We start from the raw sequence: 27,201 nt of genomic DNA, 5'->3' as shown, positions 1-27,201 counted from the left end.
GGTGTCTGCTTTGAAGCAAGAGGAAATGCTGCAGTAAAAGCAGGAGCAGAGCTGATGCCCCCCCCAAGGGTGCCTAGATCAGAGAAACTGAGTGCAGATAGAGTGTGTTCTGTATCTTTGCCAAGAGAAAGGACAGAGGTATCTGTAGGTTTCTGGTAATTTCAAAGTACTGTTCATGGGAAAGAAACAGGACTTTTGAGGATTTTCCTTGTGCATGGAAGTTACCGAGGCAGCTGCAGTAGGCAAGTCTCGAGGTCTCAGCTGGGTCTAAACAAAAAGTGCTGGATTCCCCCTTGCCAGCGCAGTGGGAGATGGTTAAACTGGTTACCGCCACCATTTGAGCTGCCCACAGGCTCAGAACTGGTCTTGCCTCACCCCCCAGTGGAAGCGAGCAGCAGCACAGCTTCCTTTCCTCGGCACAGCTGATAACACTTTGTCGGGCAGTGCCAAGGCTCGATCAAAGGCTTTCCTCCTCCTTTCCCTCCTGTGTTAGAACTCGGTCTAAACACCTTGGCTGCCTTTGTGTGTATGTACGTGCGTGTGCACGGGTGGTGCCTGAAATCCCCTATCCAGAACTGTTCCACAGGACCCATCCCATTCCCTCTTCAACAGGAGAATCAGGCAGGATGCCTGTTCCCCCACCAGTTGTCAGGCTCACACCCCCACCTGCCCAGTTGTTTGGTTTGGGGATGGGGGCATTTAAGTCCACAGGGGCCAGGCTGTCCCTACTGCCAAGGTGGTGAGGCAGGGTGGATCAGACCCTAGGGACCAGGCCCTTGGCCCTAAAAGGGTTCTCTCAACCCCTTGCTCCCACACATCCCAGCCCTGCTCCTTGTGCTCCGTATTTCTCTCCCTTTCCAAAACAATCAGAAGCTTCTTCCATGTACAATCCATTTTATATTACAGACCTGGGCTTATGTCCCTCCTGCTTCCAGACCAGGACCTGTTGTTGGGCTGCCTTCTTGCTCTTCTCTAAGCAGGATGGACCAGGAGGCACCATGGCAACCATTTCTGGGACAGCTCTTAGAGCATGGGTGAGTCCTTCTTGTCTTTTGGGCTTTCTGGGAGCTTTGTGGTGTCTGTGAGGAGGCTGCTTACTGCTGGAGAACTCTGAGTAGCTGGTAAGACCAGGTTCATGGCATCCAAAGGCAAGGGCAGGATGAAAGCAGCAGGTTTCTCAGCAGTAAGGGAGTGCAGTGCATGGAGGTAACGGAGCTGAGCAGCAGCAGGGGCACTGGACAGGATCTCAGCTGCCACCCTCAGGGACTCAGAAACAGCCTTCTCACCCTCAGCAGCAATCACCTACCAAGCAGAGGAAGGAATACAGTTCCTTTGGGGCTGATAATAAGGAGGACTTGTTCACTACAGTGGGAGATTGCCACAAAATTCTTGTTGTCTGGAGATCACAGTATTAATTAGACCTCGTGGTGTTCCACCAATTTGGAAGTGCAAGTCTAACTTGTTTTTCCTAGGCCCCTTCAGGGCTCACAATTGGGCACAGCCTTGCTGCAAAAGCATGGGAGAGGGATATTCTCCAAGGGAGGCTTGTGGGAAGGGTGCTGGACATCAACCTTACGTAGGCTCCATACAAGAGTTGGAAACCAGCCCCTCCAGCAAGGTGTGGGGTACATGACTGGTGACAGCAAAGGGGATAAACCCTGTCCCCATGGGGATCACCATGTGGCCAGGGATAGCCCCAGACTTCTTGCTGTGTTTTTTCTGTCCTACCTGTAGGCCTGATGCCAAATCTGACATTCCACTGGGCTGGCCCAGAGTATTGCTGTAGGTTCTCTTGCTAGACACAGCTCTTACATAGGAATTAAATGAAACATATCTTCCCAGAGCTGTATCCTGGTGTGGCATGTCCTAGGGACCTCGAACCAGGGGTGAGAAAAGAAGGAGGAATGCTTTGGAATAAGATCAGAAGTATTCAGTGTCAGCTTACCCTCACTTTGGTCTGTCTCTGGGCCTCTGCTTCCACAGCCAGAGACTGCCGGATTTCAGCTGGCAGCTGCACATTGTTGCTGTGGAAGTAAAGGACAGGGATTAGCTGGGCTCTGGGCTCTTCTGGCAGCACTGGAGGGTCAAATCTGAGGCTTGGAATGGGCTTATCATTCACTCTCTGCAGAGAAGTTCACTCATGTTCTTTTCTCCCTGGGTGTGCCTCCTTGTATATCTCCCTTTAGCCTGTTAATCCCATTCCCACCCTTCTTTCCAGCCTGGATTTCTAGTCACCAGGCAGCAGAGAGGTGACCTCTTGTCTCTGATTCTGGGGCTTTGTGAGACAGCAGAGAATCCACTGGGAAACTGCTCTCAAGACAGGCACAGGCATTTCCTCCTGTTCACAGATTTACTTGTTCACTGCTTGGCTCTCTTCCAAGCTCCTTCATAAGATGAGTAAGTTCCACCTTTCTGCATGGGCTTCTAAGTGATGAGCCCATCCCTACGAGCATAAAACCCTAGGGCCTTTGATCTGGAGTGGGACAGAGAGGGTTCAGTGCTTGCTGTGCTTCTTGGGCTACCAGAATTGCATGCAAACTGCCTGCAGCAGTGGTGAAATGGTGATGAGACCCCAGCTAAGGATCCTGCCCCAGCTGTCAGTGCAGGAGCAAGCACAGTCTCAGCATGTAAAAGTTTAACACAAGGCTGAAAGGGTTGGGGAAAATAGGGAGGTGAGAAGTGAGGCTCTAACTTCTGCAGGGAGAGAGCCAGAGGCAAAGCAGGAACAGGAGCAGGTAGGAGGGAGCAGGGCAGGACAGGTACTTGCAAAGGGCCAGGGAAGTCCCCTGTACCTGCATTTCCTACCTACATTTCTGTTCTCTCCACTTTGATCCCCCAGCAGCCTGTGACTGCATCCAAAGCCACCTGCAAAGAGGAATATGTTTAGAGCATGGGGAGAACACCAGCCCTGGCCTTGGCCCCTTGCAGGGAGTCAGGCTTTTTATAAATAAAATTACTTCTCTCACTTCCAATTAGTGTTTTTTCCCAGGAGGTTAGAGCAATTTAATTACAGAAGCACCTTTATCTCCTGGTTGATGCTCTTTCTCTCCAAGAGAAGTTCAGAAAAGGCTCGATGTGCCAGAAGATGTTTCATGGTGGTCTGCACCAGCAGCTGGATGGCACTGGAGATGCTGGTCAGGGTGGTGAGGAGAAGAGAGGCATTCTCCAACCTGTAGTAGCAGATGGCATCTATCTCCAAGGTTACCATGTCTTTTGTCACCACCTAAGCAGAGGGATTAGGGGAGATGGAGCTGCTTCTGACAACTCTAAGGTAGCATAGAAAAGCACACACTTAAGAGAATGATGACAACTAGCTGGATGGTTATGTCTTTGTAGTTTCCACCTCTGTTGCTGACTGTGAGCAAATTAGACAACTGCTGACCCCTTTGGGCAAGCAGTCCCCTCAGTACAGCTGCTGAGAAAGTGCCTGAGTAGGTCACCCTCCTATGCTGCATTTCCCTGCCTGCTGCTGCCTGGTCCATTTGTGTTTGAGAGCATTTCCTGTGTCCTGTGCTCAGTTCTTGTATCTGCAGAAAGATTTCACCATGGAGGTGAGCCTGGAGATGCTACCAGACAAGGACAGTCCAGCTGGCAACACAGACAACACATCCCAAAAGGAGAAGAGGAGGTAGGAGGGTTGCAGGTTCAAGGGTTAGAAAAGAGGGTTCAGCCCTTTCATCCTCCTAAGCTTACAGGAGCAGAGTACCACCCTTACTTCGTTGTAAAATATTAATCTGAGCTCCTGTCCCTGCTGCATGGCCTCCTAAGTATGGTGGATAAAAAAACCTAGTCCAGTATTTTTGGCCCAGTCACTCTCTATTGGTGTATGTCACCACTAAGGCATGTCAAATTGAATGGGTTTAAAAGCAGTAGTTTTAAAAAAGAAGAGAATTGAGTGTGGTAATTTCTTTTTTCAATTTTTTTTTTTTTTGCCTTCCATTTTCTAAGGTGTTAGGGTTACTTCAAGATGTTTTTTTCCACCTTTTCTATGCAGGGATGAAGGCTGGAAGCATAAGGTGTAATGTTAAAGAGATTTTAAAAAATTAATATATAGAGGGAGTGTCAGCCATACCTGATGGAAGGGGATCTCTAGGGTTTTGAGGCGCAGGTCTATCTTGTGGTATGTGTCCAGACAGGGAAGGAGAAAGAAAAGGCCTGTGGGAGAAAAACAAAGGAAGCTTGTGATCATCAGAACCACACTAACTGCCCTTCCTGCTCTGGAGAAGAGGGGAGGCTTTGGCATGCAAAACTACAGTGGAAAAGCAATATATAAGATCAAATTCTGAGTCTGTTTCTGTGATGGGAAAAGCCATTAGAAACTACTGGCCTTAAAAGGAAAGGACCAAAAGCATCCTGTCTCCTTTCTGGCTATTCCTGCTTGGAGGGCAGCAGTGTGTGAGTTTTGTCAGAGCTGGGGGTAGCTCAGTAAACACCTTACCAGGCCCTCTGGCTCTGCCAGGAAGGAGATGCCCAAGCCGGAAAACGATGGCTCTCTCGTACTCCCGCACTACCTGCAGAGGGAAACAAAACCTATGCTGGAGATAGAGGTTTAGGGACAGGGAAAGGGGCAGCCCTATACCCAGCAGACAGGTATGGGAGCATGGGAAAGCCCTCAGAAGGGATGATTTCAGCAGCTGTGAGCTCATGGTGTTATGGAGACCCTTGACCCCAGAAGTGTTGGCCAGCCTTGCATTTGAACAGAGCAGGAGCAGCAATGAGACAGCCCAGCATTTGGGAGAGAAGCCCATGTTACAGCTGTCCAGCATTCCACTTCCTTATAGCCTGGACAAACTTGAGCTAAAAGACCTTGAGCTCAAGGTTGTGTTGTGGTATTATTTTTGCCTCCAAGATAACCATGTGTGCATGTGGTTGGACATGTGAGGTCTGAGCCTTACAACTGACACCTGTTGAGAACGTGGTGCACATGAGATTTCCTGAGAGGCAGGAACCAAAACATGCACACTTGTATCCATGCTATGAATCTGAGAAAAGGTTATTAGCAGATTTTCCCCCTCCCTGCCCGAGTGATTAATCTCAAAAATTTAGTTATATTTGAAAGTGTTTTTGCTTTAAAAAAGAGAAACCTAACCCCCCACCTGCTGAGAGTGCAACACGAGTATTTGATAGTCAGTGGCTGCACCCTGGTGCAGCCCTCTGAGGCAGCTACATGTCATAAAGGATAAGTCAAAATTAATGATGAGTTGAAGGGTTGTAATTATGCCTTGAGCCCCTTCCTGGAAGTGTTCAAGGACAGGCTGGATGGGGCCTTGAGCAGCCTGATCTAATGGAAGCTGTCCCTGCCCATGGGGGGAGGTTGGAACATGATGGTCTTTAAGGTCCCTTCCAACTGTAGCCATTTTGTGATTCTAAATAGGGCCTTAGGCCAGGGAAGCTTAATGCTCATGTCCAACATGTGCTGAACCAGGGAGTTACATCCACATCAGACATCAAATGCTAAACTGAGAGAGGCCCCATAACTCTTCTTACCTTCATGCAGAACCAGACAGAAATGGGGAAGGTCATTATGACAAACAGGAAAGACAAGATGGTCAGAAGCCACTCACAGATGCCCAGACCTGGAGACTTCACACCTAGGGAGAAATCCAACATGACTGTGCTAGGAGAGGACTGCTCCAAAATATGATAGCCTGACAAGTGCCTGCATGGATCAGCTTCAGTGTTCTCCTAGGCCTGGTATATTTGGCACTCTCTGGTGTTAAAGAATACTCCCTGCCCCAGGTGGCTAGGAACTGCTAGGCAGTGCTGACAGATTTTGTTCCTGCTTTACCAGCAGAAATAGGGCCATGCTTCTCCATAGTGCCTTCACTGGAGAGCAGCCTGGAGCTTGAAGACCTGTGGATATCAAGCAGTGTCAAAAGGCTCAGAACAGGCAACCCACTGGCTGAGCAGGGATTCCAGAAGCTTACCTGGAAAGATAAGCTAATGGCAAAGTGAAAGATTGCAAATAAGAAGTAGCTTTGAACATGCAAAGCCTGAGGTGCCCTTCTTTATCAGAGTGTCTCAGGTCCTTTTGAAAGAGGATTTTAGCGGGACCAAGCCACAGGTGCTGCTGAAATCTTCCTGTGCTCTTCAGCAGTCATCCCAAGGTGGGATGAGGTGGTGAGCCTCAGGTGAGTATTACCTTCTGCATCCCCCCAAAATTATTGTGGATGATCTTGCTCTGGCTCCTATTTGTTGTGCTTTTGCCTGGGGAAAATCTTCAGGTGTGGCATGCAAATAAATAGATTACTTCTGGCTGTGTCTAGGCCTAGAGAGCAGACCATGTTTTCCAGCAATGAAGTTACCATTCAGGCATCCCTCCCATTTTTAATCCCTTATGGCCCTTTACCTGCCCCTTTACCTTTGGAGCTCTTTGCAGAGCCACCAGGGCCAGAGGGAGGTTCAGATCACCAGAGCTCCACCACTCTGCTCTCTAGCTGAGATTCCAGCAGGCAAAGACAGTTGAGAAAAACTAGTTCCCAGAGAGGCAGGAGGAGCAAGTCTGAACCTTTGTGTCATTCCAGGACAGCAAAGGCACTGGTGTAGAAGCAGACAAGTTACCCTGTCCCCTGTAATACACACTCTGCCAAAAGACTCACAATGTTCCCTCATGTCATGATAGGCTACCTAACACATGGAGAGGAGCTCTCTTATCCAGAAGGAGAGCTACAAGTGTAGTCTGTGCAATGTGTGTGTGATAACACTGTTGAAGAGAGCAGAGTCACCCTGTTGCCCACACAAGGTCAAAAAGCCCATAGCTTTCCAGCCCCAACCCTTCCCTAAAGCATACCTTCCTCTTGCAGCTCACTGTCCAGCAATGCCATTGCCTCCATTTCTTCATCAGACACCACTTCATCCACGTCCACCACCGTGGATGTGTGCACCCTCCCATCAGCCCCTGCAGTGCTCTTGATTTCCTTTGCTTTCTCCTGCTTTCTGTCTCCCCTTCCTTTGCTGGCTTCTCGGCCGCTCTCCTTCTTCTCTCGTCTGCTCTGTGGAGCTGGGGACTCCCTGAATCTCCTGTGAGACTCCCTGGAAGAGCTCTGAGACCTCTTATCCATCTTCATCTGTGCAGAGGAGCACACAGCAGCCTGTGGGAGCTGGATGAATCTGTGCTTGAATTTATTGCTGCAGGCAGGAAAACCAGAGCGTGGGGAGGGGAGGGGGCAGAGAAGGGAAGGTGTCAGATTAAGGAGGCTTGTTTCAAGTTTATCACAGGCTTGTGATATTTATCAGACAGCAGACAGTGAAGTGAGCAAGCTGTTACCCAGCTGCTCTGTTCTCATCGCACAGTGCTATGGAGATGGGAAGGAAGGTTAGACCTGGATAGGGTGGACTTGAGGGCATCTTCCTGCCTTTGGAAATAAAATACAACCAAAGGCACTCATTTGATTTTTAGTAGATGGCTTCTGCAAAGCTGTTGAAAAGCAAATTAAAAGTAACTGTGAGACGTATGGCTCCAAAGACCTCAAAAGGTGAGAGTGACCCAGGACAACAAACACCAGGGTGAAAAACCTTTACTGGTGAGATCTGTGGAGAAGATATTGCAGAGAACAGCTGGGTGAGCAGCATCTCACACTGATCTGCTCTCTAGAAATCCTGTGGCTGGCACAGTGGAGGGACACTGGCAGCAAACTCCCTGTCTCTTAGAGTCACCACACTTCACAATTTATTGGGGAGGGAAATAAGCTGGTCCCAGTTCAGGCATGAACCTTCCTGACTGGTATAAGGTATGGAGGCCACTGCAGGGTTAGATCTGTTGAATTGAATCCCCAAAAGAGCTTGAACTAAATGACTCCCAAGTTTGCCATAGCAGCAGTGTGGCAGAGCAACCATTAAAGCTTTTTCTTTTCACGCCACACAGCCTCTGGTGACATTGACAGAAACCACTGCAAGAAACACTTTTAAAGTGTTTTAAAGGCACTGATAGTATTAAAAGAAACCAGCATTTGGCTAGAAATCATGCTGGGGCAAGGCTGGAAGATAAAGCAGTGACTTCTCTATCAACAAGGCAGTGCTGAGCTCAGGGATGCTTGGCCTCTGGTGTGGAGGAGTGCCTGGAGGAAGCCCAGAAGCCAGCTGGGGAGGTGCTGCTCTTGTGTTTTTCACAGATTCCTGCTTTATTGGAGACTTGTGACCCACAGAGAGCCAGGAAATTGCAGGCAGGGAGGGCAGGAGCACCAGCTCCCAGGTTTCTCTGCTGGATGCCTCGTCAGCAGGTAAGCAATGGATGGGAAGGGCTAGTGGCAGAGTAGAAAAGTTTAATAGAAATGGGGAATAATTAATAAATTCATACAGCATCTATATTTGCTTAGAAACTGCTGAGGATGATGTCCAAGCTGTTTATGAATGTCTCCAGAGATGGAGACTCCACCACTTCTCTGGGCAGTCTGTACCAGTGCTCTGTGACCCTCAGAGTAAAGAATCTCATCCATCATGTTCAGATGAAGCTTCATGTCTTCTGCTTCATGCCAATTGTCCCTTGTCCTGTTGGTGAGCACCACTGATCAGTCCGGCCCTATCCTTTTGGCAGCCGCCTTATAAATATAAATATAAAAATATAAAAATATATAAATATAAAAATATATAAATATATAAATATATAAATATAAAAGCATTTATAAGATCCTCTCTCAGTCCTCCCTTCTCCAGGCTGAACACACCCGGGTCTCTCACTAAAACCCAGGTCACGCCGCTCTTCGGCGAACAGTCCCTCAGCACCTGTGCTGCGGCTTTTCCTCTCAGGTGGGGATAAAGAGGCACAAATGCCACTCCTCACCACGCCGCTGTCTGCGTTTCAAGGCCACCCCTTACTCTTTTCCTGTCAGAGGGGGGACATGGGACGCTTTTACCGAGAAGGGGGTCGGTGTGGCAGCTGAACTTCCCCTCAGAAGCCACCCTTGGGCTCCCGCCTCCCCTCACAACGCCTCAGCCATGAGGGGAGAAGTGGGGCGGTGCCCGCCCTCGCGCCCCGGAAGGGCGGGAAAAGGAGAGCGCAGGCGCAGAGGGGGCGGTGGGAGCGGTGGGTGCGGGCAGGGCCGGGGGAAGGGAGGGAGGGGGGGGCAGCCGGCACCATGGGATTCCCGGGGTGGGGATGTCCCCGGGATGGGGTTTTTAGGGGTGTAGTGACTCGATGGGATAGGGGGTGGGGTCCTCATGCAGCAGTTTGGGGGCGGAGGGGTCCCTGTGAAGTGTTAGAGGAGCGTCCCTGGGGTGGAGGGTTAGGGGTGCACCGAACTCTGGGGGATGCGGTGGTTGTAGGGGTGTTGATCCCATGGGAAAGGCTGCAAATGCAGGAGGAGCCATTATCTGAGCTGGGACAAGGGGTGCTGAAGGGTGGTAGCTCCAGGAGTGCAGGCAAGGAAATAGAGGGGTTGGTAGTGGTGCTTGGGGAGCATGGGTTGTGGCCACAATAGCTTGCAGTTGCTAAGTGGTAAAAAAGTGGAGCAGCTGTGTCCTGAGTTGTTTTCTCCTTGCCTTTTTGTTTTTTTTTTTCCCCTTTAGGGTGAAGATGTCAAAGAGGGCACAGCTTATGGAGGTGCTGAAGAAGGAGGTGAGAGCATTGCTGTTGGCTGCCAAAGAGGGCTTAACCCCAGCACAGCTGGAGAACGACTACATGGCCATGATTGGCAAACCTCTCCCTCTACATGACCTGGGCTTCCAGTCCACCTTGGAGCTGGTGGAAAATATGCCTGATGTTGTCAGAGTCTGTCCTTACAAGAAAGGCACTTGTATCCTCAAAGGTGAGGGTTTGTTTCTTTGTGGATGGATGAGTTGTTTGGAACCACATAGTGGTATGAAGTGATGCTTGAGGATCTGCAAGATGAATTCCCAGTGTCACAAATGTTATTCTTTTTTTCATATAGCTCTGTTTAATGTCTTTGATGGTTCTTCCTATATTTTGATCTTCCTTTTAATGCTTTTTCATTCTTTCCTTCTGAAAAGGCACATAGGCTTGAATTATTTTTGTGCATTTTGCATTCTGCATTTAGTTTAGAAACTACAGTACCATGTGTTGTGAGTACATTAGAACTGGTAAACTTCACTTCTGTAAATGCAGGCTACAGCAGGAGCCAAACCCAGGTATGGTGCCTCTTGAGAGAAACCATAAATGTTTCCTCACCTGATCTCGTGGGAAGTTTAGTCTTTATCAAATAACCTTTTTCATTTTCCTTTTCTTTGAGGAACTGCTTTGAAAACACATGGTAGGTGCAAAAAATTGATTAGGAAGAGTGAAATTTTTCTTTTTCTCTGACCAAAAACCAGAGAACAGAATTGTTCTCTATTACCCTCCACCTTCTCAAGGGAATATAAAAGGTGAATAAGGATGAGAGACTTAAAGTTGGAAATTAACACCGGAACAGGTTTACTAGAACAGGGGAAAGGCAGTAACACCTGGGACAAGGAATAACTATACAAATATATATACAAACCAGTCTCAACAAGGGCAGGAATATGTGCCTGAGGGCCCCTGAGGCAGGGGTCCACAGGAATTCCCAGCACCTGATGAATGTGGATTCTGAAGAGCAGGTGAGCTGATAGTAAGGGAACTCAGGGGAACAGCAGTGAAGCAAGGAGCATGCATAAAAAAAGAGGCTACTGGTGTGCCTGACTTTTATAAAGGAGTGGGTGGGAGTTTTGACCCATCTGTTTTCTGCTCCTCTCAGAGTCAGGAAAACCCTCCTCTAGTGCCTTGAACTCAAGCTATGACAGAGCACTACACTAAAACAAGAAAAAGTTGTTGAAAAATGACCTGGGAGACCTTGCCTGAGTGGGGGGGTGCTCCACAGTGGGGCTTTACTGTGGTTCTTGTTTAGGGAAGCAATGAGACATTTACTGTTTTCACAGCAGCTGAGTTTGTTGTTGTGATCCTGTATCCAGGAATTTGACTCTCCTTCCTGTCTGGATCTGGATTTATAGGGGTGGGGGCACAAATTGGTTGTTGGCAATTAGAAAAAGGTTCAGTCCCATTTGCAAAGGGAGTGGAAGAGTGTTTGCCATGATTTGGTGTAACAGCTTTTGAAGGAGACACTGCCTTCTGAAAAGGGTGAGGGATGGAGAGGAAAGAAAGAAAAGAGGAGGAATCTTGCCTATGTAGAGCCTTTAAAAGGACTACCAAAACCACAAAACAGTATTTCTGTCTGTTGTAGCTGTTGCAGATGAGACTACCAAAGCCATTGCTAAACTGGTTGCCAGACAGAGAAGTGCTAAAGCACGGAAGGGTGCTGGTGCAAAGGCTGCTCCTGCTTCTTCTACTTCTAAGAATCCCCAGAGTTTCCCTCGGAGGGTCAAGACCCCTGTCCTGCCAGTATCAGTGAAGGCTGAGCTGCAGGATCTGCTGAGTTCCTCACCACTTCTGCTCGTGGACTTTGATAAAGCCTTCTTCAGACGCTTTGGCCGGACGTTCCAGTACAAGCAGTATGGATTTTTCTCCATGTTTGAAGTCCTTAGAAGCATGTCTGATACCATTGTAATTGAGCAGACAAGATCAGGTTCCTTGCTGACCCTGAAGAAGTGCCTGGCAAGTGAGATAGAGAAGGATGAGATGCCCCGAGGTGAGGCATGGGAAGAGGTGCCTCAAGGTGAAGCATGGGAAGAGATGCCCCAAGGTGAAGCATGGGAAGAGATGCCCCAAAGTGAGGCATGGGAAGAGATGCCCCAAGGTGAGGCATGGGAAGAGGTTCCCCGAGGTGATTTCCAGGAAGAGATGCTGCAAGGTGAGGCATTTTTATGAGTGTATTATTGAACTGTAAGCATGTAGCTCTCAAGCACTTTGGCCACGTGTTTCAAGTGGATGTTGCTGCATTTCCAGTTAATGTAGGAGTCACAATTCCTCTAGGTTTTAGTACAGAGGGTTGTGGGGTGCTGTCACAAGGGACATGCCTTGGTAGCAGAAAGTTTAAGTGAAGTTTTCTACTGATTGCCACCAGGTTTTGGTGTAAGTTGGGAGAAGGGATGTTGAGCCCCTTCAGAGTCTGGACTTCCTGAATGTGTATGCAGGGATGGAATTTCTAGTAATTCCAAGCAGTAGATAACAGAACTAGAAGGATCTCCTGAGTACCTGTTCTGCAGGCTGATAAAGCACTTTGAGACTGAAGGTTTAGCACTAGTCTGAAATGTGCAATCATAATGTTCCACAAAAGAAAACAGAAGAGCCTGCAGATCCCATCCTAACAGCTGTGAGAGAAGGCAGAAAATCACATACAGTTCCTGCCAAATTCCTGGGCTTTCTGGAGAAAATTTGTTTGGAATCATTCTAGCATTTGATTTAACCCTTAGTATGCTTACAATAGCAAGTGGTTTTTGGTGTATTTTAATTTAAAATACACCGTTTACTCTATTAATAAGTGAATCCTCACGACTGGTGGCTGTGAGATGAGGAAAATAGCACCAGGGCTTTCAGACTTTCATTTTCATGTGTCTTTCTGCTTAATATATATCACTGCATCAGTCCAATGAAGAATAACAGGCAAACTATCATCCTTGCAGCAGCACCTGCAGCTGAGATTCAGTTGAGCTGTGAGACAAAGAGCTTCCATCTAACAGCAGGAGAGAGGTCAGAGCCAGTGGAAACACAAGCAGTAAATTCAAGTGATGACCTCAAACAAGTAAGTAGCTGAACAAGTGATCTGTAGCTTTTTCATGTCTTAATCCAGGGGGTGATACTCTTCACTGCTTTTGTTTCTGCTGAGTTTGTATTGTTGATTCATTGCTGCTTCCAAAAATTTTTGCACCTCTTTTAGGTGGGTCTGGAGGTAACCAGACTGAGACTGACCAGGTACCCAACTATGCACCCCACAGACTGGGTCTTTTTCTTGTCTCTTAGTATCTTTCTGGTCTTGACATCTGTGTTGTGGATCATCTGAGGTCAACCTTTCTCCCTGATAACAGTGGTGATAGCTTTAGGTGTACTTCCTTGCAATTGGATTTTAGTAACTTTTTTCTGAGACAAAGTATGTGGAATTTCTCCTGCTGGAGTAGGGAAGGGTCAAGTCTCAAGCAATTTTGTGACAGAGCTGGGGAATGGTCCTCAGTCTCAACTCTACTTGCTTGGATTTTGAAAATTTGTTTGTTCAACACTGTAGTTTTAGAAATAGATGGAGAAGGTCAGTACAGAGGCTCTGAACTGACAAACCTGATGGGGAGAATTTGCTTATGTTCCCTCTGTTTCTTCCTTTTGATCATTTAGAGGCTTTTTTCAGGAAAATCCTCCTCCTGAGAGTTATTTCCAAGCTTGTCTTGTGGCTGTATGCAGCTGTACAGTTGGAGTGCATGGGCATGGAAAAGGTCTCAGGAATTATCCCTGAATTTGGTGTTTTGACACCAAATTTGGCAGCCTGGCACTGCGAGTTGGACTTTGTGCAACCCTTCACAAAACACAGGCTTTAGAGTTTTTGGCAGGCTGTTTATCTTTTTATAATTTTATTGCTGTTTTGGAATTGTGTTTTTTAAGTATGTGTCTTCTACATCTCCTGCAGGAATGTTCAAGGTGTGAACTGGGTTATAAAGATCATGCGTGTCCATGAGAGGGATCTGAAGAGCATTTGTGGAGCAAAACTGTCCCTTAGAAATGCCAGTATTGACAGGCACTTCTTAGAGAAAATATGAGGGTGAAATATGAGGAGTTTTTAGAGCTGCTGCTGCTGCTCAGGCAACAGTTCTCTCAGTTGCTGCTTTAATGTTACCTCACTGTTTTGTCAAAATTTTTAACTTGAGAAAATTTAAGGGCATTAGCCCTGGCTTAGTCTACAGAAGAAGAGACTCTTTATCTACTTCTTTAAAAACTGGTTAAAAGACCCTGCATTGCAAAAAACCCTTGCTTGCAGTTGAATTTAGCCAGATAAGCAATGGGGGTGTGCTAGAAGATGGGGGGGAGAGGGTGTATGAGAAACAGGAAGAAAAGCTGAGAAATTCCCATACATTGCCTTATGTATAATGCAGTTGTAAATTGTAGCAAATATTCATGATTAGTAAAATTTAAATAATTTTGACTGCTGATTATGGGAGGAGTGCTGTTTATTGGCACAAAAGAAAGCTCTTGAAGCAGTGAAAGTAGCTGATTAGGGTTCCCATCCACACTAGTTCAAGTGAAATAATGTTTTCAGCAGCTGAAGAGTAACACAAAATTGTAAGCTGTGCTAACAGCTGTACAAGTTTGTCTGTAATGTGAAAAGAACAGAATTAGTAATTTTTGTTTGTTTATATCCTTGGGATATAGCTCTAGTGTGAATGTGAAATGCATTTGTGCCTTCTGTCACTTTCAAATCATTTTCAGTTAGTTTTGCTGTAGCCTTTCACAGTCAGGAAACCTGGAATTGGCATCTTTAGGGCAAAATCCCACAAATAGGTGGGTTGTGTTTGGGTTGCTTTCTTTGGTGTGAGTTTTTGTTTTGTTCTGAGCTCTTAGCAATAGCCATTCAGTATTTTTGTCTAAATACATGGCATGATTTCAAAACCTTTCCTTTATTCTTTGCAGGAATATGAGCAAGGTGTTTTTATTGCACCCCTCTTTACAATGGAGGGAAGAAACAAAGAAGGAAGGGAGTGAGTGTGAAAACGAATGCTTTATCACAGGGAAAGTTTTAATCCAAGTTTGTGCAGTTTGTTGGGATTCTCTGATACTCAGTAACTCACAGGTTGCCAGAAAAGCAAAACTATTCTTTTTCTTTTAATGGGAAGGCCAGTCATGTGTCTCCAGCATATGACAGTACACCTGAGTGCCACCTTCCTCTTATCCCTTCATAGCCTCAAGATCTGCTAGCTAAGTTGATCATGACTCCAGAAATCCCCCCGGATGCTGTTCAGGACAGAAGCCTTTGCAGTTTACCACAACTGGAGAGAAGGTGCTTGGTGGGAGTCTATGTGGAATATGTCATCTCTCCCAGCCAGTTCTACATCCACGTCTGCAGCAGGGAAACATCTGATAAACTGCAGGACATGATGATTGAAATGAGGTGGGGACACGCTGTGTGTTACTGCTCATTGTGTGTGTGTGTGTGGTGTGTGCTTGCACTGTCTGAGCAGGATATCTGTAATTAACATTGTTAATCATAGTCCCTGCTGGCTTGATTACTTGATGTGGAGATGTCAATGCTGTACTGAAACATACACTCATAAAACTTAGCCATTCCTTTTAACTAGAAAGTAAAAAGCATGGTTAATAGCAAGTTGTGAGTGGCTACATCCTAGACGGTCCTAAACCCTAAAAACCAGGACAAGTTATGGAAAGAAACTTCAGGGTTTCTTTGCACCTCTCTGTTGTCTGCTCTGCTGTTGCTGATGTGCTTGGTTAAGGCTTTTACTTCCATCTCCACTTACCAAAAAGCAAAAGGTAATAGGCCTTTGTCACTTCTGGTTTTGAAAGCAAAAACCCATCAGTGGCTTTATTTGTGACAGTTACCTCATGCATCTGGGATTTTATTCCACTGTGACACTGCTACAATTGCTGGTAATTGTGTGCCAGAGTCAGTGCCAGGAGCCTGTGGGGCATGTGTAAGTGTGATTGCAGACTCTGCCAACAGATGCTGTGTATGTGAGCCAGTACTCCAAAACCTGGATCACAAGCAGCGCTCTCATGTCAAGGTAATGTTAAAAAAATAATTGCCAAGATGGCTTTATTTAGTCTCTGATTAATCCCCATTAGTCAGCTTTTTGTTGGACCCCAAGAATACCATTCAAATCCTAAAAGTTTGGGTTTGCTATTTTTATTGTCATTTCAGTTTCAGTGTAGCAGAACAGAGATGTGAAGCACCTATTAAAACAACTACTGAAAATCCATGTTGTGGGGACTTTTGAGAAGCCAGGCTTCTTCTGAAGACCTGGACATTTCTTTTTGTTTCTTCCCTGCATCCTACCAAGCACAGTTTTTCATAATGATCTTTTGCAGGCACTGTTACTCACATAAACTTGTTTCTGATCGTTACATCATGCCTGAGTCTTCAATACAGCCTGGACAGCTTTGTTGTGTCACAGTCCTCAAGTGGTGGTACAGGGTTATCATCCACCGTGTGATCAGTGACCAAGAAGTTGAAGTGTTCTACGCCGACTACGGAAACCTCGAAACTGTCCGAAAATCTTCCCTGAGATTCCTCAAGTAAGTAAAATGCCCACGAGTGACAGAATGACAGAATGGTTGAGGTGGGAAGAGACCTGGTCAATTGCTCTCTCCAGCTTCCCCGGGCAGACTGTCCAGGTCTGTGTTCACATGGCTTTTGAGGATGGCCTTCTTTGGGCAAACTGTTCCACTGCCTGGTCACCCTCATGGTAATAATGCTGCTTTCAAGCTAGTTGGGCTCCTGCTTGTTCAGGATATTGTTCCTCCACAATTGCAGGACTTCATTAACTTCTTGAAGTTCCTGTCTACTCATTCTTCTGTCCTGTCAAGGTCCCTCTGAATGGCCTCATGACCCCTAGTGTATCAGGCACTCCTACTTCTGTGTAAGCAGCAAACTTGCTGAAGGTAGACTCATCATCCTCCATCATCCAGATTGTTAATAAAGATGTTGACCAGTATTGGACCAATATTGACTCCATCATTCCTCTGTCCAGTCAAGGTCCTCTGAATGGCCTCATGACCCTCTAGTGGATCAGGCACTCCTCCTTTTGTGTAAGCAGCAAACTTGCTAAAGGTAGACTCTTCATCCTCCATCATCCAGATTGTTAATAAAGATTTTGACCAGTGCTGGACCCAATATTGACTCCAACAAGACTTTGTACTGCTGATCACCACTCCCTGGGCCTGGCTTTTCAGGCCATTCCCAATATACTTCCCTGTATGTTCATCAAGTCCATACTTCATGAGCTTCTCTATGAGGATCTTGCAGGACACAGTGTCTAAAGCCTGACAGAAAGTGAAACCATACCCACTGCTCCCTCCCTTACCAGGCCTATCATGTCATCATAGAAGGTTGTCAAGTTGGTCAAGCATGATTTAGGCAATCCATGCTGCCTACTCCCAGTCACCTTCTTGTCCTTCATGTGCCTGGAAATAGTTCCCAGGTCTTGTTATTTCATCATCTTCCCAAGGATCAAAGTGAGGCTGACTGGCCTTTTTTCAGAAAGCCATTCCAGCATGCAGATTTCCTAGGAAGCATCTGGGGTTTTATTCCATTAATGGTGCCTTGCTGTACTTCCTGCCTTGCATTGCTTGAGGTGACATTGTTTAAGACCTTTTTGTCTGATCACTTCCAACCTTTTGGTTACTCCATCACAGTGACTTTGGGCTAAATCTGTGTTCCTCAGTCTTTCCTCTTCCTACATTCTGTCACTTAGGGGCAAACTCCCTAATCCTTCCTGGGTTCCCTGGGTTGGATGTAAGCATCCTCCTGAATGGACATGGGTCCAAATGGGAGACACTTGCAGTGTCAGAGGTATTAATTCTTCTCTGTAGTTCAGTACCTCTTCCATACTTGCTTCTGCTCTTTCATGAGCCTCTCTTCAGGATTGGCCATTGTCATTCTTTGGTTAAAAGTCATGGCTCTCTCCATAATTTTCTGGTTTTTATTTCAATTAATAGCTGACATCAATAAGGGGTTAAGATGGGAAGATGCTTGGGCAAGGGAAGGTATAAATGACCAATTGTTATGGCTGTTTCTGCTGTGCTAGTTCTCTGGATGTGGAGCATTTTCCAAAGTTGCTTTGGGTTTTAGTTACAAGTTCAAAATCCAATATGAGCCTCTCTATTCCTAAAGTGATTTTAAAGCCCAGAAGAGGAGGAAGTTCTGCACTTCTGCCTGCTTTTGCTATAATGCTTATAGCTTTTGTTTTGTATTGCAGGTGGTGCTACTTGAAGCTCCCTGCTCAGGCCATCCCATGTTCCTTGGCATGGGTAAAACCTGTGGAGGTATGTGTTCACAGGCAGTTTTATTGATTAACACATGGATGAGAGCTATCAAGTAGAAATTAGCCTTTTCTCCTGGTGGGGGCAAACATCTGGCTTAATTCAGGCCATTGATGTTTACAGCAGAATTGCTGCTGTTATATTCAGCAGAATATGAATTTGTGTCTCAGCAAGTGAGCACCCTTCTGCTGTTTTCCTTACAGTCAGAGTATCCTTGCTTGTATTGTTGCACAAACAAGTAGCTACTGTTAAGCAAATGTTGGGCAAACTTCTTTCTTTCCCTGTCAGTAGTTCTTCAGGGTCCTTCTGAGACCCTGGTATTTTCTGTTTTAAAAAAAAAATCTGTGACAAAGCTTTAAGTGAATTAGTTTGATGCAATCAACATAGCCAAAAAATCAGAGAGGTCATAAGAAGGTTCCTTTGTGCTGGGAAACCTGGGTCAAGTAGCCTGAGAAATACAATCTCTGAAGGACAGCATGTGAGCAGAGTTGCTTCTCCCAGGTTTTAAAGACAGTATATTAAAAAAGTTATTTCCCTTTTTTTATTTTGAGGGTTAAAGAATCATAGTTTTCATTACAGTGCAGCTTAGCAGCTTTTTAAAAACTTCTGACACTTGTAAAGTTTATCATCGTATAACTCCAGGAACTGGGGAAAAACCAGCTATTTTTAGGTAATTGTGATAAAAATCACTGGTGAATGCCATCAAATTGTGTTTGGAATTAAGTATTTAGGGAGAAAGGGAATTCTCAGTATAACTAGCACTGGGGTAGTTTGATGTAGTTGAGGGGCTGGAAGCTTTTCTGCTTGATCGTCCTGTATTTGTCCCTAGCCTGACCCAGCTTAATTTCCTTTTTTGACATGTGCTCACAAGAGAAAGTCTCCAGTGTTGGATGTTGATCTGTTGATAGTAACATTACATTCTTGTTCCTTCTTCAGGGTACATGGTCCAGCACAGCAACTCTCCTCTTCAAGAAGCTGTGTGGCTCCAAGCTGCTTGTGGGCATTGTGGATGAATATGTGGATGGCATTTTGCACCTCTTCCTGTGTGACACATCCACAGAGAAGGATGTTTACTTCCACAGTGTACTGAGGGATGAGGAGTGTGCTGAGATCTGCAGGGAGAATGTTCCTTCCCAGGTCAGGGGGGAGGCCTGTGCTGCTCAAAGAAGGGGCAGGGAAAGCTTTGGGTGGGTGCCTGTCATGGGAAGATCTTTAGCTTGAAGCAGGTAGTTTTGTGAAGAGCAGAACTGATATCCCCTCCTTTCCTTTAACTTGCAATTTTGTGACTGCAGCCCACAGTGTCTTAACTCTATGCTGAGAGGTTGCTTTTTGGTTAAGGTAGAACTTGATGATATAGTAGAGATTAAAAAAAAAACCCCAGAGATTAAAATACCAGAGATGTTTTAGTAGAACAAATGATCTTCATCCTGTGTCCTAACAGTGGATTGGAAGATTTTGATTGTTTTCTTTTAAAATTGCTTACCTTGTTAGTATTGCAGATTCACCTGGAGCTGACACACATCTTACATAAATAACATGGAAAAATAAAATAGCTATAGCTACTCTGAGCATAAGGCCAAACTGAGATAGAACTGAGAGGTTGTTAAGAGATGTGTTTTAGTTACTTCACTGCCTGTTGTTAATTCCAGTAAGTTTTGTTAGTCATAAGTTAAGGCCCTTGATTCATCTAAAAGATTAATGAGAGTGAACTGATTAGATTTTACTGTCTGACTTGATGCAGTGCTACATGGGGGCAGGGGCAGTTGAATGAGGATCAGATAGTGAAATAAATTACTGTGCCTTCTCTGCTCTAGGCATGGAAGATTGGTTATGCCAGCAACAAACTGAATTATGGAAATAGCCTTGATTTAAAAAAGTCTCTTTGCCAGTGAAATGTACAATGTTGGACAGCACAACTGTGGGAGCTTGCACGTTGTGCATTGGACAGGCATTCAATTCATAAGGCAGTGCAGAGAGATTCATGGCTGTCATTAACTGAATGTCTCAGCTCAGTTTCAGGAAAAACTGTGTGGATATGAAAGCCCTTAGAAAGGCCATGGTTTTTTATCTCAGGATTAAGTCAGAATTTACACCCTGGAGTGCTTGTAACTGTTGTTTTATTCAGTGTATGCAGAATGCATGTTTTTGCACCTGTATGCCCAGTTTTGGGGGCAGGGGGCACTGCTCAGTTATTCTGTTGCTGGAGGAAGGGGATTTGATTTTTGCAGCAAGACAATTTCTGCAAGACTTTGGAAGCAGCTTGTGAGTGATGTGCTCCTTCATAAAATCTGTTAGAAACTTGCTGCATCCTTCTGGTTCTTTGGGGTAGTTACAGCATGGTTTTCTTAACTATATTGGAGGGTTTTTTTTCTTTTGTTCCTAGGGATTCAAGGAGTTGAATCCTTCAGCCTTGTATCTTCAGCCCAGTGGAAAGGAGGAGGATGCTGACCTGGATGAACCAGACCTTTCCTTGCAGCTGGAATCTCTAGATGTGGATAATGAAATAGCAACATTAAAGCTGGACAAGAATGATCTGTGTGACCAGGTGAGTATCATTTAGAGTAGAACCAGTGATATATTATTTGCAGTAGGGATCTGTCTTGTTCTGAATTTATCTGAATTGAAGCAAATTGCAATCCTGATAGTTGCAGGGGATGAATTTGTATGTAGCTACAGTTTTATTAAAAAGATAACTTTAAAAGTGAGTGATAGCCAGATCTGGATACTGCTTTATACCTTTGATTTCAGGGTATGTTGGAAAGATGAGCCTCTTGCTATTTAACAGATGCAGAAACTGATGAACAGAGTGGTTGTGAATGGAGACAACCCAGGGTCTGGAGTGCAATCTGATGTAGTACTGTTAGAAACATCAGAAACATTTGTACACTGGTGATTCTCTGCTCTTCTGGGTTGTTTAAATTGTTTTTTCATGATGTGTTTTGTTACAGGAGCCAAAGCACTTTCCAGATAAATGTCAGCAGTTGAAGTGTTCAGCAGTGAGCCTGCTCCAGGGCTGTTTTTCTGACATTTCTCTGAAGTGCAACATTAGTAACTTACTCAAAATATTTTGAGCTGGAATTAAATGTGTCTAATACAACACTTGTTAACTGCTCAGCTAGGATTTTCTGGTAACTCCCCTTATGCAGGGGGAAACTCCCTTTCCATTATGCATTATCCTATCTTAGATTTGCCTGGTCAGAATTAACACACATGCCTCCCTTGCCCTTAAGTGCAAAATGGGAGGGCACTGGGTTACAGCAGCTCTGCTGCACTAGGACACTTCTCCAGGTTAAAACTTCTCAGAAGGCAGAACACAATAACTGGACAATATTACTTGAATAAAACTGTACTTTCTAAGTTTTACTGTGGAGCAGAGAAGCTAAAGTGACAATTAAGTTTCTTGTTCATGTTATTTCCTTTGTTCTTTCTTTCCTTTCTCACCCAGACTCTTCTCCAGATGGAAATGTTAAAACTGAGCAGAACAGAAGAGCTTCTCTGCATTTCTGTCTCAGTTGATCTCCAAGTGGTATCATCTGATACCACATTTGCTCTCTGATTTGCTCCAGTGCTTCCTACTTTCTCTTTTGGCATCACTGGCTATACCTTTCTTTGCTTTGTCCATTTCCATAGCCATGGCACCTGTCTGCTGAGGAGGAGACACAGGATGATGGGCTGCCACTTTTGGAAGAAGTGAGTGTCCCAGGAACAGCAGATGAAGACCCAGCACTTGCACAGGAGGATGCAAATGAAGCTCCTAGAGAGCTTGTTGCAGTGGTTAAGGTAAAGGCATTTTTCACAACTATTGCTTTTGGGAGAGGTTGTTTTTAGATCATTTGAATAATCCTTTGATTGCTTTGATGTGTGTTTTTTAAAAGTGACTGATAAATGCCACCAGGCTATTAGCAGGGGCTCAGAGCTCTATGTTTTCCCCATTGCCACTGTTTCTAGTGTTTCTGGAGATCCACTTGTGCTCCATGGACATGCCAAGGTAGTGTGGAAAATGTGACTGTTGCAGCACTTCATAGATCAAACCTGGCCCATTTTTTCTCCTCTGTTTCCCCTTTATTCACAGCCCTCAGGGTTACTGGGAGTAACTGGGAGTTACTGTGGGGCTACTCTGGATCACACAGGCCTTTCTTCTTAAGTAGGAGGGAGGCAATGGGAGGGTTATGTTTTGGGCCATGCTTTGGTGCTGGTGTCATGACTTTGCTGCTTAAATGGTGGTTAATGATGAGTCTGAGAGGACTCCACTCTGGGTTCAGCAGAGAGCCAGTATCACTCAGGGTTTGTTGAGGCACAGAAGGCACTGCAGATCTGGAAACAGGAGTGTTCCTGCAAGGGTTTGGACAAGCACAGCTCCTTACATATCTTGGAGGTTCCTTACATATCTTGGAGGTTGATAGTGTCTGAGACAAAGCACTTTCTAGAAGGATGAGGGGGAAACTTAGAAGAATTGGTTAGCTGGAAGGGATGGAGAGAAAGGCTGGGAAAAAGGGATTTTGAGGGAATGAGAGAAAAGGAAAGTTTCTGTTAGCAAGTGTGGGGAGAATGTACAATGTGGTGAGGAAGGTGGGTAGATAGTGATAGAGACCTTGTGAGCTGACTCAGATGCTCCCCTGCAAGTATTAAACTACATCAGTATTCAAAGCATAGGAATCTCCTTACTGGATCAAAGAAGTGCTGGGCACATATTCTGTCCCTGGCTGTGATCTCTGTTACAGTCTACAGAAGAAATGAGGAGAATTTCTATTAAGGAAGACCATGGGATTAAAAAAATAATCATGCCTATAGATGTAAGGAAGAAAAAAAATGCACGAGTCAGCTACTTATGAAGGCAGGCAGGAAAATGCATCTGATTCCTGCTCATCTCTTGGCTTCAGGGTTTTGTGACACAGCATCACCAGGTGGAATTCCCTCCTTTCCAGTTCTGACTGCTCACATTTTCCTTTTCAGTGGTGATGATTTAGTTGTGTGAATCAGAAGAAAGAACAGATACTGCTTTGCTTGCTGCCCCTCACAGCACTGTCTCATTTGCTTCTTCTGTAAACAGAGCAGTCCCTTTCTGTGGCAGATCCATGGATGATCATCCCTAGAACTTTAGTTTAATCTGTATTCTTAAACTGAAATGCAGAGGGACTTCCTCTGACTTGATTCCTACTCCCTTGCAGCAACTCCCTCTGTCATTGCCATCATTTGGGCTGCTGAGATACAAGCCAGCTGTTCATTCTTTGCTAAGACATGGTGATTTATATCTTGTAATAATCTGTCAGGCTTTCCAGCTTACTGTGCAGAAAAAACTGCCCTTTGGCCAAGGTTGTGAGTAAATAGTTTTTTGGGGCATGTTTTTTTGTGGGTTTGGTGGGGTTTTTTTAATCATCTAGTTGCTGACATTCCAGTTCTTTGTGGACTGTGAGAGCTAATAAAGATCAGAGTAGCTAATGAACCAATAAATACTTATCACACTCTCTCCTGAGTTTTTTATATACATTTGCAGACACCTCATTCTCTTGAAGAGTCCTCAATGCCTGCTGTCTTAGTCAAGTCAGTGGAAGACACTTGCTCCTCCTTTATCTACTCCGAGCAACGAGCAGGAATGAGCCAAGATGACCCTGGTCAGATAGAAAGATTTTCCAACAAGGCCCAACTTGGTGAAGCTGTACATCCCTCTATTCTACTTATGGCAGTGCCGTTTATGCTGGACAACCATAACAGTACGAATAGATTTGTTAGTAGTAAAGTTTAACAGCACAAAAACTGAGCAGTCTGGTACTGGGCTGTCAGGCTTGCAGTCACTGATGGGTATCCCACGACTGGTGCTGCTGCTGCTGTGCTGGAACAGCTAAAAATGTTGGTGCTTTTGTGGGAAGGAGATGCAAGGATAATAAATGGCTGGATGTGGTGCATTGATTTGACCTTTTGTGCAGCAAAATGCTTTTCTAAATGTTTAATGGGAACAAATGAATTGAGAGGGGTTTTTTTTCCTCTCTGTTGATTTTTGTTGTCTTTTCTTGACTTTCTGCTGCTTTCTTGCAGAAGTCTTTCTGCACTGCATAGGTTAGCCTGTTCATTTCATAAAGTCATGGAATCTTAGAATGGTTTTGGTTGGAAGGAACCTTAAAGATCATCTAGTTCCAACCCCCCTGCTTGGGCAGGGACATCTCCCACTTCACCAGATTACTCCAAGCCCCATCCATCCTGGCCTTGAACACTTCCAGAGGTGGAAGTGTTCATGACCCCTCTGGGCAACCTGTGCCTGTGTCTCACCACCCTGACTCTGTCAATCTCCCAACCATAAGAGTTGAGACCATTGAGATTCTCTCAACCTCATAACCATAAGGGACAAAATGTTTGGGTTTTTTTTTAGCCTTGTAAGGTCCCCCCTGTGTCTTCCAAATGATGGAAGATTTTACAACACCTGATTTATGAGGTAGATAGACTTGTCAGGAGCAGGGCCTGATTGTGCCTTGGAACAGAGCTGTCTGGAGCAGAAGACCCCTTTTTCCAGGCAGGAGCTACTCAGTTATATATCTGATTTCCCACCTCTGGGCAGACAGGGCTAAGCACTGGGTGGAAAGGGAGTGAGGCTCTTGGATTATACCCTGGTGGGCTCATCAGATTGGTGTGAAGTAAAAATTCCTCCTGCCACAGCCTGGTAAGGTCCAGGCAAAAGGGATTTCAATCTAGACTGGAAGTCTTTTGAGTTGTCAATGTGGATAATGCTATCTTCCTTCTCTGTCTTCCTCCTTATGCAGATGAAGAGAAAATGAAGGACAAAGACCTTCCTGGGAGTCCTGCAGTTGAGCTGAGCAGTGCTGGTGGGCTGTTGGACCAAGGGCCATCTCAGAAACTTTATGTCCCTCCCACCACACTTTCTACAGTGTTTGCAGCTGCACGTTTAGCCACGTCCAGTCACTACTTCCAGTGGCCCCTAAACCTGAGAAAGAAGGTGTGAGAAGAGGGGAGTGGAAGCAGCTGCTGAGCAAGGCAGCCTAGAGCAGCAAAGGCTCTCCACATGGCTTTTCATTGTTCAGAAGGGTTTAATCCTGTGGGAAACTTGGGAGTGTGACATCTCCTCAGATGTTCCCAGGATGCATCATAAATGTTACTTTTATTTTCAGGAAAAGAGTTTGGCTTTGTTTTGTACAGTTTTGCTTTGTTTGTACAGGTGTTCTGCTGATTTATTGCTCTTTAATACAATGGTTCAGGAAAGCACCTAAGTGTCATTTTGTGTTATATATCCTTTAAGTTTAGGAAAGGGAATCTGTCCTGTCCCCCCCTCCTTGCACTAGCAGTTTTGACATTGTGTGAGGAGATTATTTAGGTTTTAACACCATGGAAGCTTTACACATTCTTTTTTGTTAGAAGTCATTGTATCCCAGCTAGGGCCTCAGTCCAGGCTACCAGCTTGCAAACTGGTAGCTTGCAAGAAGAAACTTCCTACCCCCCCTCAAAAGATGCTCTGATTTATTGGTGAACTAGGACGAAGCGTAAGGAATTCTGTGTTGCAGATGATGAATGAGATCCATAAAAAATCTGGTGAGAAAAAGCATGAAGCTGGCTGTTGGCCATGTGTCTGGTTAATGAAGAGAAAGGCTGTGAAGATAGAAGGGTCCCAGTTCTGAATTGGTTTGCTGCTGCCTAAACTGTTCCTCAGGTCTTCAGAGGCTTGAGTGGCCTCTCTGTGCCCACATGCAGACATGCCTGAGGTACCTTTTTAATGCTTGACTGCTCAGGATATTGTTTTTCTATGTTTTTTTGCCATTCATCTCTGGTCTGCAAGTGCTTTATTGTATTTCTACACCCTTTCCATCGAGCTAAAAGGTGAGAGGAGACCCACCTGGAGACACTCCCCTGCACCAAGGTGACCTGGGCTGAGCTTCCCAGCCACGCTGTGGCATCTTCCCTCCCAGAGCAGCTCAGGTCACATTTCTCATGCCTGGTGGGTCCCTGTTTGTACATTTGTTGCTTAAAGCAGTGGAAGAAAAGGGAAAGATGCCTCAGGGACTGGAAAGTGATGCCACATTTGTGTCCCTGCTTCAAGGCAGTGCCAGGCAGTGGGGGAGCAGAGGTGGCTCTGCCAGGGCCACATGCTGTGGCATCTGGATAAACCTGAGCAAACTGAAATTTGGAGGCACTCAAGCCTAGAGAGGTGCCTGATGAGAAGGAGGGAGATGTTCTGCCCTGCAGCAACCCTGTCTGCATGTGTCAGGAGCCTGGAGGATCCCCATCCTCTTTGAGGAGCATCTTCGTGGGGTGCTGTGGGCCCTTTCCCAGAAGCGCCTGGTGGGGTAACCCTCATCCCAGGGCATTCCTGCCAAGGGGTCCCACTCAGAGGAGGGTGGCTCAGTGAGGAGCTGCTTTCCTCTCCCTTGCCCCCCACTTCCCACCCTCTCCATAGCTATGGGGTGGCAGGGGTGATCTGAGAGGAAAAGAACAGAATCTTTAGAGCAAGTGAAACACTGAAAGGTCTGCAGCTCTCCCTAAAAGCCAGGCTTAAGCAAAAGCACCAGTGGGGTGTGTGCTCCATGGACTTGCTCATGGGCTTGGGCAATGTGTGGGGTCTGGGATCAGTGCTGCCAGGAGGGGGGAGCCAGGGCTCCTCCCCAGTACCTCTGGGGTACTGGGAAATGTGGGGTCCTCTCAGCTGGGGCCATGCACATGAGTGCAGAGCTGGACCTGGACCAGCTCAATAAAGTGGCCAGGTGTAAATGGGTGAGGAAAGGCCAAGGAGTGATGCTCTGGGCAGGAGTTTTAAGTGTCACAGAAGAGTTGTGGTGTCTGTGAGCAGCTGCCTGGCTCATGGTGGTAATCAGCTGCTTGGGATTTTAAATGGGCTGGAAAGGAGGAGGCTGGAAAATGCCAGCTTGGTTTGGATGAGCTGAGTGCTGCAGAGGTGGCTGAACACCTGGCTTGCAGCAAGAACTGAGGTTGGGATACCTGCATGAGATGCTGGGGACACGTCAGGTCTTGGGCTGGTCCACCACAGTGGCTAAAGCCACCCCAGTGACACTGTGTCAGCATGGGTGACATTTTCCAGATCAGTGCATCAGCTCATTCCCTCTCCTCCCCTCTGCATTTTTGGGTTGACTTGTGCTTTGTAAATTGGGGTTCAATTCAGCGAGTCATTTGGGCTTAAAAAACCCAAATCAAAAGCTCCTGACCCCAAAAAACCTTCCTCTTCTTATTTTTAGATGTTTCTTCAGATGGAAATTGAATCTTTTCCTGGGTTTAGGGAGGAGAGAAGTGCACTCAACCCTGCATCGGATTGTTTCACTTGACCCATGGGTAAATGCTTTTCTTTCCTCTGACCTGGAAGGATTCTTTTTCTTTCCATTTGACAAGGAAAAAGCCAATTCTCAATA

General features: G+C 45.8%; 2 protein-coding genes across 2 annotated transcripts; one reads left to right on the top strand and one right to left on the bottom strand.

The window, feature by feature from the left end:
* Positions 1-1,023: 1,023 nt before the first annotated feature.
* On the bottom strand, positions 1,024-7,067 carry NPHS2 (NPHS2 stomatin family member, podocin). Its single transcript, XM_008494816.2, has 8 exons — positions 6,791-7,067; positions 5,488-5,591; positions 4,439-4,511; positions 4,073-4,155; positions 3,020-3,223; positions 2,810-2,865; positions 1,946-2,024; positions 1,024-1,302 (listed from the first exon to the last, which is right to left on the bottom strand). The coding sequence occupies exons 1-8, from the start codon at positions 7,065-7,067 to the stop codon at positions 1,024-1,026; spliced, it is 1,155 nt and encodes a 384-aa protein (XP_008493038.2).
* A 2,444-nt stretch (positions 7,068-9,511) lies between these two features.
* Positions 9,512-24,791, top strand: TDRD5 (tudor domain containing 5). Its single transcript, XM_030455292.1, has 11 exons — positions 9,512-9,743; positions 11,151-11,582; positions 12,490-12,608; positions 14,746-14,954; positions 15,887-16,093; positions 17,776-17,842; positions 18,776-18,976; positions 20,223-20,384; positions 21,470-21,619; positions 23,334-23,550; positions 24,592-24,791. Exons 1-11 carry the CDS (start codon positions 9,512-9,514, stop codon positions 24,789-24,791), a joined length of 2,196 nt encoding a protein of 731 aa, XP_030311152.1.
* The last annotated feature ends 2,410 nt before the right edge of the window (positions 24,792-27,201 follow it).

Source organism: Calypte anna, chromosome 8 (genome assembly GCF_003957555.1).
Source record: "Calypte anna isolate BGI_N300 chromosome 8, bCalAnn1_v1.p, whole genome shotgun sequence".
In the NCBI taxonomy this organism is placed as follows: domain Eukaryota; kingdom Metazoa; phylum Chordata; class Aves; order Apodiformes; family Trochilidae; genus Calypte; species Calypte anna.
This window is presented reverse-complemented; position numbering and strand designations above follow the sequence as displayed.